The sequence below is a fragment of the Erythrolamprus reginae genome, chromosome 3, assembly GCF_031021105.1.
Source record: "Erythrolamprus reginae isolate rEryReg1 chromosome 3, rEryReg1.hap1, whole genome shotgun sequence".
Classification (NCBI taxonomy): Eukaryota; Metazoa; Chordata; class Lepidosauria; order Squamata; family Dipsadidae; genus Erythrolamprus; species Erythrolamprus reginae.
Window position 1 is genome coordinate 203,233,574 of NC_091952.1, and position 14,474 is coordinate 203,248,047.

Below are 14,474 nucleotides of genomic sequence, written 5' to 3' on the forward strand. Positions count from 1 at the left end.
AGTTACTGAAAAATATCAGTATTAAAAAGTATGGTAGTTTTTTAAAAAACATTAAAATCAAAAGAGAATGTATTACTGTGGCTACTATTTCATTGGAAATTAAATTCGACTTTAAAAAATAAAGTATCTTTTTTTTCTACATAAGCCAATTACCAGAAACTACTAGGCTTATATGTGATACTGAATTATGGCATCTACTAAATTATCTACATACATCATTTGCATCGACTGGCTCCAGGTTGGCACAGGAGACAAGGCTGTATATTCTCCCATTATTTATTCAACATATACGTGGAATATATATTAAGAGAAGCAAAATTTAAAAAAGATAAGTGTGGTTTTAAAACTGATATAAGAAAATCTATAATCTTCCTTGTGCTGATGACACTACTTGGATAGCTAAAAATACAAAGGATCTGCAAGTTCTAGTAATAAAAGTGAAAGATTACAGTGGAAAAAAAATAGGGCTAAGATTAAATACAATGATGAAGATTATGATCTTTTCCATTGGAGTTCAGATTTTGCACAATGTATTTGAAGTAGGGTAATTTGAGGCTGATTATTTGTGTCTTGAGTGAGAACCACACCCAACCATAGAAATCAGATACAGAAGTGATAGAATGTTTCTGCCTTTTATGATTGACTATCAATAGTAAAGGAATCAGTAATCAAGAAATACCTAGTCATGAAGGCCTTGGAAAAGATATCCAGATAACATGATGTTTCTGTATGTTCCTACAAAGATCAGAATATGGCAAGCAATTGGATTCCTGTGACAGCACGAAAGGAAAGTGGTGCTCTGAAGAAGTGGAATAGAAAGATATTGATCCTTTTGTAATTTGTTGTTGGAGAAACTTCCTAAGAATACAATGGCCAACCAAGAAAATAAAGAAATGAACCACTGAAGAAATCAACTTATCGTATTTTTTGGAGTATAAGACGTACCTTCCCCCCTAAAAGAGGGTGAAAATTTGGGTGAATTTTATACACTGATTTTTTTGGTGTCTGAAATTTCCATTTGAGACGTTGGGTGGGGCTACAACAGAAGTTTTATAGGCTGAAAAAGTGTCTTTGAAATGGAGGTTTCACAGGCTGGAAAAATGCCTCTGAAACAGAGGTTTCACAGACTGAAAAAGTAAGGCACAGACCTCACAACCAAAGACCCTGTTGCTAAAATTCACCTTTGAGAACAGCTGATTGAGAGTATTAAGGGTGGCCATCCAACACACCAATCAGCTTTTTTCTTATTTTTCTCCTGAAAAACTAAGGTGTATCTTATACTCTGGTGAGTCTTATAGTCTGAAAAATACACTAGTCTTTTTTCAAAGAACAAATTATCATACTTTGGAGACACTATAGGAAGACACAGCTAATAGCAATAGAATGATGTACTACTTCAGAGTGCTTTATGGGCCTCTCTAAGAAATTTACAAAATATTGCCCCCAACAATCTGGGTCCTCATTTTACTGGCTTTAGAAGGATGGAAGGTTGAATCAACCCTAAACCAGTGAGATTCAAATTGCCAAACTGCTAGCAATCGTCAGTCAGCAGAATTAGGCTGCAATCATGCATTCTAACCACTACGCCAACATGGCTGGAAAGGTGAACAGGCGAAAAGAAAGAGAACAAGAAGACCAGCAGCATGGTGTATAGACTCAAATTAGAGCATAAGTGCATCATTGACTTAAAGGACCAGGTTAAAGACAGATAATCATGTAAAAAATTGCCCACAATCAATCATTTCAATAATTATCATTTATACAATATGCAAGGTTTTCACAAAATATACACATCAAGAGAAATAAAAGTAAATATGGGTTTCTGTAGGCACATATAAACTGGGTGAAGAATGAGCTAAACTGTTGGTTTTAACTTTGATTCTTTTTCAGTCTGTGTAAAAACCGAGCTGTGTAAAAACTTCTCCTGATTAATAAAATAGGCAAAGCAGTCAAGAGTGGCAATAACATGAAAACAGGGGGGAAAAAGCCTTCATCCATTCATTACAATATTTTCAGTCAAACTATAATGTCCCTCTTATTTTAAACATAAATTATTTGGGGAATAAACTTTCTTTTCAGGTTAATTCATAATTGTAATTACAGTTCTCCAGGTTTGGATGCTTTGGAACTGAGTTTAATTTTCAAGAGGGAAAATCATTGCTCCTCAAATGCACCTAGTGATATGATTATGATTTCAATGTGCCTTTGCATAACTAGAAAGATCTTGACATTACTAAAGAGCATTGCCTAAAGCAGTGTTTCCCAACCTTGGCAACTTGAAGATATTTGGACTTCAACTCCCAGAATTCCCTAGGCAGCAAATGCTGGCTGGGGAATTCTGGGAGTTGAAGTCCAGATATCTTCAAATTGCCACGGTTGGGAAACACTGACCTAAAGGGTGCTCTTTTTCCCTCTTAAATAAAAGATTAGGTGGAATAGATATATATTAATTCTAAGACAGTCATGTTTGTTGAAAGAACAAATATGGAGACAGAAATATACATGATTTTTAAAAGAATTAGTTTGATCCAATTACTTAGTCCATACTTTTTACATATTTTTATTACTATAATTCCATGACTAGACCTGTACTATTACGATTGTTATGACTTCCATCTCTTTTTTGTCACTTTGATCCACCTTCAGTTGTGGATATAAACTTATGTTTTATACAGCCAATGACGTACACTTTTGCACTAGCGGTATGAAACAGAAGTTCATACTATGTTTCATGAAAAAGATTCATCGCTGTTTCAAATATATTAATATCTTCAAATATTATAATACAGTATCTATACCTTTAGAGATATAGTTTTAACTTTGTTGCTTATACCCTTACAATTTATATTCTGGTTCCTAATATGATTTGATTGCTTATTTGTACCTGGACTAGCATTAAATGCTGTACCTTATGATTCTTGGCGAACTTCTTTTTTCTTCTATATATACTGGGAGCATATGTAGCAAGACAAATTCCCTGTGTGTCCAATCACACTTGGCCAATAAAATTCTATTCTATTCTAATTGGACTTATTAGTGATTGATTTTATTGCTCAAATATATCATTTTAAAAAATATCATTCAGTGTTCATTGTACAACCTAAGCAGTTATGGAACTACACTTACCTGTTAGGTCTCCCAATTTACATGGGAAGATTCCTTTTGCAAGATTAGAATCCTTTATAACTATAGTGAGATGAAAAGATGTAAACATGGAAACATTGGACTAAATAGAACTTAACATTTAGTGAACTTCACACTGTATTTCTTTAAATTAAACATTTTTGCCTAGGCTAAAAGCTCAGTTTTATGTCTAACATAATACTACAGAGATAATTTAAGACCATAAACAATAAGTTTGGGGAATGTTTAGTATCTAATGCATTTGTTGATACTGGTCATTCAATCATTGTTCCTACAGCCCATTGCCTGACATTTCTTAATTTGCCTGACATTTCTTAGAGGATGAAAAATCTACAGCATGGTTTAACAATGTGCAAGTTCTTTTGCAGACTTTGAACAGTACTGTATAAGCACTTGGATCTGTTGAACAAACATGAATGGAATACTTGAAAATCTAAGTCATGGTAAAATATATCCTGAACTGTACTGCTGTTATTTCTCTTATTCCAAAATACCTACTTGTGAGTAGTATTAAAAAGATAGCATAATATATTTAGGTCATAGCAAGTTACACATAATACATGCATTATTTTCCAGAATAGGCTTTATCTTACAAACCAAAGTGATCAGTTACCTTAGAACAATCCACACTAACATAGAAGTAGTATAGCATAATTTTCCACTATTATTAAAAAACCTCTAGGTTCTTTCTACATAATAAAATTAGATTGGATGAAATTTTCTGTCTGCAAATAGAGGATAAAGATAGGGCAGCATATCAACATTGTCATATTTTTCTAGCAAAATTAAGAAGCCAGATATACAGTAATTCCTAATGTGACCTGCTTGATACTGTTTTATCATAATGTGCAATCTCAACCATTGTGCTATGAAGCATTCTTACAGCTTCAGTCAATACAGTGTTGCTTTGGGAGAGGGAGGATGTCTGCCCCAGCTACCTGCAGTAAGAGCAGTTCTGCCAAAGACACAAGTAGGGTAATTTTGATACAGCTAGAAATGAACATTGAAAAAGTCTTTGGTGTCAATGTGTCAGGCAACTGTTTGCAGCAGCACAGCAATAATAGAAGAAAAAAAATGGGCCTTCAGGTTAGTTTTGACTCCTAGTGATTGTCCCCTGCAGTTCTCTTGGCAAGATTTTGGAAGTGGTTTGCTTTTGTGTTCTTCCTAGGCCTGAGAGAGAGATTGACTGACTCAAGGATACCAGCTGGCTTCATATTTAATGTGGGACAATAACTTATATCTTCCATTTTCTAGCTTGGCTCTCAGCGATGTATGGCTTTGTGTGTGTACAAGTGCATTAAAATTGACACGTCAGATGTCAAATATCCTATGTACATTACTGATTCAATATATGATCCCAACTATTCAGGCTAATTTTTCAGACATTGCTAAAACATAGAATCTGTCTCCAGTCATTTAATGTATTTTATTGACCAAATCTTGCCAAATTTATTTCAACAAGTAATTTAATGATAATATGATTAAAATGATGCATTTAGATTTAATATGATTAAACTTATGCAGCTTTACACTAAAGATGCATCATTATTTTCTTTTTTTCTTTCAGAAGTGGGCATCTACAAGGTGATGATATATTTTTCACTTTCAAATCCGAAGAAGTTACTCTTAACATTGTAAAGTAAGAATTAAAACTTTAAAAGGATGGCCAAAAGAAAAGGCGCACCAACCATAATCTATAGATAGCGGATATAAGATGGTTAAATGTGCAGTATTCATTGATGTCCACAGGGGAATATAAAACAAATTTCCCCATGGACATCCCTGTCTCAGTCTTCCTTCTGACTGATTCTTGTTTTCTCAAAGATCTTATAATTTATTTCTACTCATTTAGTCTAAATTCAATCAAATGTCTGTATACATTGCATTTACATACTAGGCTTCTTTGTACTGACCATTTAGTTTGAACTGACTACCTGGAAAGTTCAGAGCACTTGTATATTAAAACTAAAGTCATGGTATCAGTTAGATTCAGAGGCTAGCAGTGGCGAGTTGTAAATATTTTTGCACTGGTTCACTCGCTCATGCGCTCGCATGCGCAGAAGCATCCCAGATGGCCGGGAAGAGACTTCCGCCACTGGTGCTACCAGTTCTAAGAACTGGTCAAAACCTGGAGCAACCCACCCCTGGAAGCTAGGCATAATCAACCAATATCAGTACCTTGGCCAATTACAAATCTTAATGAAAGCACTTTCATCATCAGTTATCTTATAAGATTGCTATCTCACAGGTTTATTATGTTGATGTCTGAACAAAATAAACTGATCTCCATATGAAAAGATAATTAATAATTTTAAAAGGCTTTAGATGGATGCCAAATATTTACATTATTTTCCTACTTTATCTTTTTTGAAAGACATTAGCACAAATTCTGCTGCTACAGATATACCATAATATAAAGCTACAGTTCAATAAAGTTGCATATTTGCAAATCAGGGTTGAAGGCTTGCTTGTTTTCTTGCAGATGTTTCATAACCCAAACTAGATAACACAATCAGTGCGAACCTAGTTTGGGTAATAAAACTTCTGCCAGAAACCATCCAAGATTAGAGAGTACCAAGGACCCCTCATAGAGCTACAGACTCTGAAAAAGCAAATACAGTGGTACCTCTACTTAAGAACGCCTCTAATTAAGAACTTTTTTTAGATAAGAACCAGATGCTCAAGATATTTTTGCCTCCACTTAAGAACCCGAGCCTGGAAAAATTTCCCAGGAAATTTGAGAGCGGCATGAAGGCCCAGCCAGTTTCCTGCCATTCCCCCTTTAATTCCAGCCATCTCAGGCTTTTCTGGGCTGCCAAAGGAGCCTTTCGCTGGTGCTTAAGGAGGCTTTGGCAGCCCAGAGCAAACGGAGGGTTTTCCTTTCTCTGGGCGCTTGGAGAGGGAATAAACCACTTCTCTATGGTGACTCCCTTGCACTGCCATATACCCGGCGCAAGGTTGCGTAAAGGCAAAAGGGGGTGCTCACCTCACCTTCTTCCTTTGGCAGCGACTGTCCTCCTCCTCCCACCCAAAATCCGAGCTTTTATTTCTTTCCTAATGGGTTTGCACGCATTATTTGCTTTTACATTGATTCCTATGAGAAAAATTGCTTCTGCTTAAGAACGTTTCTACTTAAGAACCTGGTCATGGAATGAATTAAGTTCTTAAATAGAGGTACCACTGTACTTTATCATCTACTATAGAAGCATAAGAATCTTTGTATTATACATACGGAGTCACAACTTATCCCAAGTCCTCATTAACGTTAAGGTTATCATTTATGTATTATCATGACAATAGCATGGCAGGATTTTAATCTGGTATAATATTGGTTATAGGCTATATATTCTAAGTACATTTTAAATTTTCAATTCCATACCTTGTGGAAATACTAAAGAAAATTACAGTTAAAATGTTGATTACATATTTTGAGTATTATTTGTAGCAGGTTTTAGCTATTTTCTTAATTAAATATATTATTTCATTTTCTTGAATACTGTTCTAGAGGGTTTTCAGGCTGTTCAAGTACTACATAGACTCTTATTTTATGACCAATTGAATTATTTACGTTTGTTAGTCACAAAATTTGCCAATTTTGTTGTTGGTACCAAAGTACTTGAGCAGCACTCAGTTGTGTCATTATCATAATAATTTCTGAAATTAAAACCTGCCTAAAACTCTGTGGAAAGCTAACAACCAGTTCATTAACCATTCCTGTTAGTTTTCAATAATGCAAAAATGATTAGAAGTTTAATTTGTTAATCACCTGTGTTTTGACTGGCAGTAGTATATGATTCTCTGCAGAAGTCTAAACTAGCCCTTGCAGAAAATAAAACATGCTAATGCTTTATCAGGCCTAATAATATTTTTTTAAAAAAATTATCACACCTGGGTAAATCATAGACGGTTATACAATTAATTTCTCCTTAACTCAATTTAATTTTAGAGGCAATGATGAATACATCTAGGAGAACAGTCTATCATCAATAAGATTTAGTACTTCACTCACCAATCATGTGGTTTGCAACATGAACTTGGATATCCCACTCATTGTAGAAAACCATCTGGCACTTGATGCACTGATAGGTCTTTTTCTAGAGAAAACAAGGGCGAAGGTCTTAATGAAGGAACTTGTACATTCTCACTCTCAACATTTATGTGAAAAATACCAAGATGATATGAAGCCGTTTTAATATATTAATGCGGAATCACTTATTACTCGTGTTATTATCCAGGTGATAAAAATATAGTTTTAGATTTCTTCAACTATTCAAAAGTTCATGAAAACAGAATATGCTCATCACCATTTGACATCTCTTCAAAATGACCAGTTTGCCAAGCAATTACAATGATACAATAGCAAGCTACTCCACAGCAAATTAGACATTCTCAATATCGTTTTTCATCTATTTTAATACAAACTATATAGAAACATAGAAACATAGAAGACTGACGGCAGAAAAAGACCTCATGGTCCATCTGGTCTGCCCTTTTACTACTTCCTGTATTTTATCTTACAATGGATATATGTTTATCCCAGGCATGTTTAAATTCGGTTACTGTGGATTTACCAACCACGTCTGCTGGAAGTTTGTTCCAAGGATCTACTACTCTTTCAGTAAAATAATATTTTCTCATGTTGCCTTTGATCTTTCCCCCAAATAACTTCAGATTGTGTCCCCTTGTTCTTGTGTTCACTTTCCTGTTAAAAACACTTCCCTCCTGAACCTTATTTAACCCTTTAACATATTTAAATGTTTCGATCATGTCCCCCCTTTTCCTTCTGTCTTCCAGACTATACAGATTGAGTTCATTAAGTCTTTCCTGATACATTTTATACTTAAGACCTTCCACCATTCTTGTAGCCCGTCTTTGGACCCGTTCAATTTTGTCAATATCTTTTTGTAGGTGAGGTCTCCAGAACTGAACACAGTACTCCAAATGTGGTCTCACCAGCGCTCTATATAAGGGGATCACAATCTCCCTCTTCCTGCTTGTTATACCTCTAGCTATGCAGCCAAGCATCCTACTTGCCTTTCCTACCGCCCGACCACACTGCTCACCCATTTTGAGACTGTCAGAAATCACTACTATTATGGCTTATGTTCTATTCTTAATATAACAACTAATTTCTTTAACTCCTATGTGGATTAGATCTTAATAAAACATAAGTATTAATAGCTTTTATTATAGTTTTAGACAGTTATGCTATCTAAGGCACCTGCCCTATGGAACCTCATTTTCTGTCCACCCCTCCCCAGTCAGCTGGCCTTGACTTCGTTGGTCTTTACTAACTGGCCTGTGGATTAGAGTGGTATAGAGTCTTAAAATAGTTGTACTGTTTGTACATTACTGGGCTTGCAAGGATATGGTTTAGGTTTTAAACTACAGTGGTACCTCTACTTAAGAACTTTTCTAGATAAGAACCGGGTTTTCAAGATTTTTTTGCCTCTTCTTAAGAACCATTTTCTACTTAAGAACCCGAGCCTGGAAAAATTTGCCAGAAAATTTGAAAGCGGCACAAAGGCCCGGCCAGTTTCCCAACATTTCCCCTTTAATCCCGGCCAACTTGGGCTTTTCTGGGTTTTTATTATTGCCATTATTGCTATCCTAACATATTTTTAACTAAGCAACAGCTCATTTTTGATTGATAACAACTTAAGTAAAAATACAAAAATAGCAAAATAGTAGGCAGCATTTGATCTAAGATAACAGAAAAAATGATCAGTATTATATATTATGGATTTATAGTGATTTCCAATGACATCTATGTAGACAGATATATTTTGAATTATTTTCTGAGGAGTAACAACAATTAGTTTCTAAGAAGTAATTCAACAAGTCCTAAAGTCCTTTTTATAAGAGTGATTATTTAATGTGTTCTGTTATGTTACTTAAGTTGGATTTAACATGCATTGGGATCAAATCATCTCATTCTTAAATATATTTCATTTAATTAAAATCAGAATTGATATAATTGATTCTTTAAAGTATTGTTGATCTTCATTAATAGAAAATCCTTGGCATATCAAACTCATACTGAGTGTTCCTTCTTTTCTTCCTTTTAAAAATATGCATAATTTCCATGACAATTTAACAGACTAACAACTAACAGTTTTCTAACAGATTCCATGAATATTTAAGAATTCCTACTACATTTAAAGATTCACTTTCATTTACCAAATGTTATTAATTTTTTATTCCAAATACCTGCAAGTAGTATATGAAAATTATATTATGCAGAAAGGGTATGTTATTATTATAGAAAAATAATCCACCAAAATACATCAAACTGACATATACTTGCTTAATGTAATTTAAATTACCAGTATGTGTATGTTTCAGCAGCATATTTTAAAATATAGGTTGATTGACATGGGACTAGTTAAATGGTGACTTAAAAGTTGATATACATGAACCTTTTAGAATGTAGCAATACTAGTGTTAGGATTTAGTAGCAGTAACAAAATAGCTTTTCATTTCTGTATTTTTTTAAAATCCTCTTTTGTTAGATAAATCTGAAGAATCTAATAAGTGATCACGTATTTTTCTTTTTTAGTCAAATATGTTTTTACCTTTATCATTAAGCTTTGAATAAAAAATAAAAAATACTTGAACATTGTGTCATTGTATTCATGTCATTATTTTTCTTGTCAGTTGCTGACATGTTCTATGTTTTATTGTTCTAATGAGTGGGGAAAAGCCAGGCATTCAGTTAACAATTTTATTTTATTTTTTGCTTTGGTGAAGTCACATATCAGGAATAATGCTAAGGCTAAGCTAATAAACCATATATATGCTGGTTTAGTACTGATCATCTGGGAGCAAGAAATATTTTCTAACTAGTTCTAAGGGGAAATGTTTTAAAAAGAGAGACTCTTACACTGTGTTCACTGGTCTGAATGTCAGCATCAAAAGCATCTGGATGCTACAATAACAGAGCTCTTAGAAAAGTTTGTGCTTAAAGTATCTTTCAGTAGAATACTGCTGCATTGTTATACCAAAAATCAATATTTAGGTCCATCTTATAATATTTAAAGAGTAAATATCAGGCCCATTTGGTGGTAAAATTAAATTGAAATTAGATTTGCAATGCATTCATTGTTATTTATTCGGAAGCACCAATTCATTTGAAGTTAGTTATAACAAACTGCCTGTGAAAGCAGTGGCATTTAAAGTAGTTATGACTAACTTGTTCTAATAGTTTGAATGAGACTATTTATTTATCTAATAAAGATTTCCCCCCCTGCTGTTCTAGAGCTTTAGAGCTGCTTATAAAAATTTAACATCATAATAGCTTATTAAACAATACATTCAAAATCGTACAGCAGAAGCAAGGACCACAGGTAAAACACAGTTTTTCTTTCTTTCTTTATTTTCTTTCTTTATTGATTGGATTTGTATGCCGCCTCTCTCCGCAGACTCGGGGAGGCTAACAACAGTAATAAAACAGCATATAACAATAATCCGATACTAAAAACAGTTAAAAACCCATTATTATAAAAACCAATCATGCATACAGACATACCATGCATAAAATTGTAAAGGCCTGGGGGGAAAGCGTATCTCAATTCCCCCATGCCTGGCGGCAGAGGTGGGTTTTAAGCAGCTTACGAAAGGCAAGGAGGGTGGGGGCAATTCTAATCTCTGGGGGGAGTTGGTTCCAGAGGACCGGGGCCACCACAGAGAAGGCTCTTCCCCTGGACCCCGCCAAGCGACATTGTTTAATTGACGGGACCCGGAGAAGACCCACTTTAAAGCATCAAGTACTTCGCAAAGCAAAAATTTGTCAGAAAGTAACTGCCTTTATCAACCAGAAAACAGAAAATCCATTTGTTGTTCAAGGGACCAAAGTTCCATAGCACTGGTGGATCCTATCACTAGTTATCATAATGTAGCATATTGCCAGTCTATTAGAAAGGAGACTTTCCTTAGGATCTTAGAAAGATTAGAATGAGAAAATCGGTGTCTTCAAAAACTGTACAGTAGGAAAGCGTTTTCTCTTCAGTCTGCCTTGATTCTTCAGTGAAAAAGTTGTTGCCCCAAAATGCAAAGTGAAACAACTCTTCAATTTATTGAAAGTGATATTAACTCGGCTATAGATACGTATGTAGGCAGAATGAGCAATAAAATGCAGGATGAAACTAAAAGTTAATTGTCAGCAGACAATTTGCATTTATCCCATGCAAGAGTAGTATGTCTGGAGCATTTAACTGTTTGAATGGCCCAGAGTCATGTATTGAGATGGATGGCAATATTTGATAAATAAAGGTTTCCTTTTAATATTGTTGCTTATATTTCCTAAATATACACTTTGGTAAAAAGATTAAAAAATGTCTATGCTTACATCCAAACAGAATAAAACATTATAGCTATGCCCCCAGAGGTTTTATTATTTAAGGATGTGGGAAACAAAGCATTGCTATCTTTGTTTAGATTTCAACAAATATTGCTAACCACATAAACCATTCATTCAAAATTTATATTTGAAGCATTTATTGCTATTTATATTATAATAATATAATAGCATTTATATTAACAAGAAAAAACCTGAATGTTGTAAATATTACTTCTTGTTTCAGAATAACTATGACAGGTCAAATGAAAATTGAAATCTAGTTCATGATATTGGCTCCCATAGTTCATGTCAGAACCTAAAAATACAGGGTGCGTTCCAAAAGTAATGCAATTGGTTTTTTTAAAAGTAATTTATTGAACAGATTTGCACAAACACTTAAAATTCTTCAAAGTACTGTCCTTGGACCTCTACACATTTTTTCCAGTGATTCTGCCATGACCGGTACGTGCTCTGGAAGGCATCTTCAGAGACTCTAGCAAGGTCTTAGTCATGGATCTCTTCTATGGACGAAAAACGTGCCTTGCCAAAACGCGCTATGAGTCCACGAGTTCCTGGCCAAACACCAGATGCCAACGCTGCCCCACCCCCCTATAGTCCTGACATTGTCCCAGCAGAGTTCTTTTTGTTCCCAGCCCTGAAAGAAACCCATTTTTCATCCATAGAAGAGATCCAAACAGCCATGACGAAGACCTTGTGATAGGTCCCCGAAGACTCCTTCCAGGGTGCATACTAGTCATGGCAGAGTTGATGGGAAAAAAGTGTAGAGGCCCAAGGACAGTACTTTGAAGAATTTTAAGTGTTTGTGAAAATCTGTTCAATAAATTACTTTTAAAAAATTACTTTTGGAACGCACGCTGTATCTTCTAATATTCTACCAATTTTCCCCAAATTTACTTCTTCTGTATAGATTTCTTGCTTCTTCTGGATCAGTACACTGTATGTTTATCCTATTTAGTAGAATGTAGGCCACAGTATGATATAAAACACAGTTTCTAGTTTAGAGATGTTTAGAGATATATAGATGAGTGTATTTAAATAACACTGTGCTTGGTTTGTGCTTGCAGTGTACCTAGAAAATTGTTCTTACTCTTGTAGGGAATGCTGCTAGAGGCATAGGCATGTTGGCTATGACAAGACTGATGGCCTAGCCTTTATCTTTGATCAAAATATGATTGTTAGCATCAGTAGTTACAAGATCATCGGGGCAACTAATAGTTTGAGTTTGAAATCAACTCAATAAATGAGTATGAAACTTTGTGAAAATTAATGTATCAAAGATAAAATTGTTGGGTTAACATGGAAAATGGAATGAAGAATTGAAAGCTATATATAAAGTATGAAAAAATAGGGCAGGTTAATGAATTTGGTCTCTTGGAAGAAATAGATGGAGAAATATGTAGAAATGCAATACTGGTAGAAAGGAAATGGATCAGAAATGAAGTGAGAATCACATTCTTTCTTTACTTCCATAACTTATTACTGTGACAATAAAACTGTCTCTTATTCTCCTTAATTTCTACACATGTAGAACTAGTTTGTATAGTGGTTAAGGCAGAGGTGGTTTTCACTTAACGTCCCTACTGGTTCGCAAATGTGAGCATGCATGCGCTAGCTTCATTCGCACGCGCCCCTTGTACGCATGTGTTTTGCTACAAAATGTCAAACCCCAAAGTATTTTGCCTATATTTATTCAGATAGGAGACAATAACATATAGGTGGTATCCAGTGGTGAAATCTACTTACCTTCCCCACTAGTTCGGAAATGCAAGTGCACCACAGTCGCACACATTTTTGCACCCTCTGAGCATGCACAGAAGGCTTTGCACATCCACAAAGGGTAAAAAACAAGATGGGTGGAGCCTCACGCTGCTGCCACCGGTACTCCCAAACCGGGGCGTACCAGTAAGATTTCACCGGTATCTCTGTTTTAGCATCATTTAATATCTCACACTGGAAATTGGTTTTTTGAGATACACACAGACATTTGTAGAAATGAGTCACTTTTTAATTACCGTTTCAATTGTCACTGCCTTGTATCGCTCCATTTAGTCATCTGATCATTACCAATACATTAACAAGGAGAGCTATTAGCTAATGATGAAAGAACTAATTCCCCAGGCCAGGAAAACTGCATAAAATGTCTGTACTTTTCATGATTTTTCAGTAGAAATGAAACAAAGTTATTTTTTCCTGCCATCACTTTGAAGTGAAGATAATTGGTGGTCTGATTGCCTGGAGTCATTCTATGACCAAACCAGGAAGTGCTTACTCTCAGTCAGCTGTCTTTGTCTTCATGTAGCCAAATTTAAAAGATTCAGCTGAATCCTGAACGTGGCCCTCCCACTTCCAACCCAAAGGTTTAGATTCCTTTATGCTGAGTGACATTTAAAACAGTTTAAGAAAACCAACACAATAATAAAATGTAGTCTATTAACTCTAATAAAATAATTGTGAAGCACCTAAAGCCAATGATACTGAAAGTGGGGGGGAGAGGGAGAAGGAGATATTTCAAGCGCTTTAGTGATGTGCATGCATAAAAAATCATATAATTTTAAATCTTGGAACAACAGAGTATTTCAGTCTGAATTTACAACTGGCAGATTTGTAATTGCAAAAAAATTACAAATGTTGTTTGGCCTCCTAACAAATTTAAAGATTGCAACTGTAATAACTGCAGGAACGACAACTGATGAAATGTGTGTCAAAAAGCCAGGATATAAGTCTGCTGTTTTGGACTTGCATTGCAACATTGTACACAAGTTCATAAAGAGAAGAGCTCAAATGTAATGTTATAACCCATTTTTCCTCTTTTTGCTGAAATTATGATTTTCTGGAAATGTCCTTGATTCCATAAGGATACATTTTAACTCCAAGTTCAAAGAAACAATACAAGAATGGTTTTGTGCATAGACTAGATTATTGGAAACAAGGATTTTTTTGTTAGATATATTCTAACACATTCTGGAGAGCC

At 34.9% G+C, this 14,474-nt stretch overlaps 1 protein-coding gene across 10 annotated transcripts in view; it reads right to left on the reverse strand.

Annotated features, from left to right (window-relative positions):
* Positions 1-14,474, reverse strand: part of ZNF521 (zinc finger protein 521) — a 378,383-nt gene that overhangs the window by 189,287 nt on the left and 174,622 nt on the right. For all 10 annotated transcript variants that reach the window (XM_070747664.1, XM_070747658.1, XM_070747654.1 and 7 more), the window contains one exon: positions 7,154-7,238. In XM_070747664.1, coding sequence (XP_070603765.1) covers positions 7,154-7,238 — 85 coding nt within the window. The remainder of the gene's footprint in view (positions 1-7,153; positions 7,239-14,474) is intronic.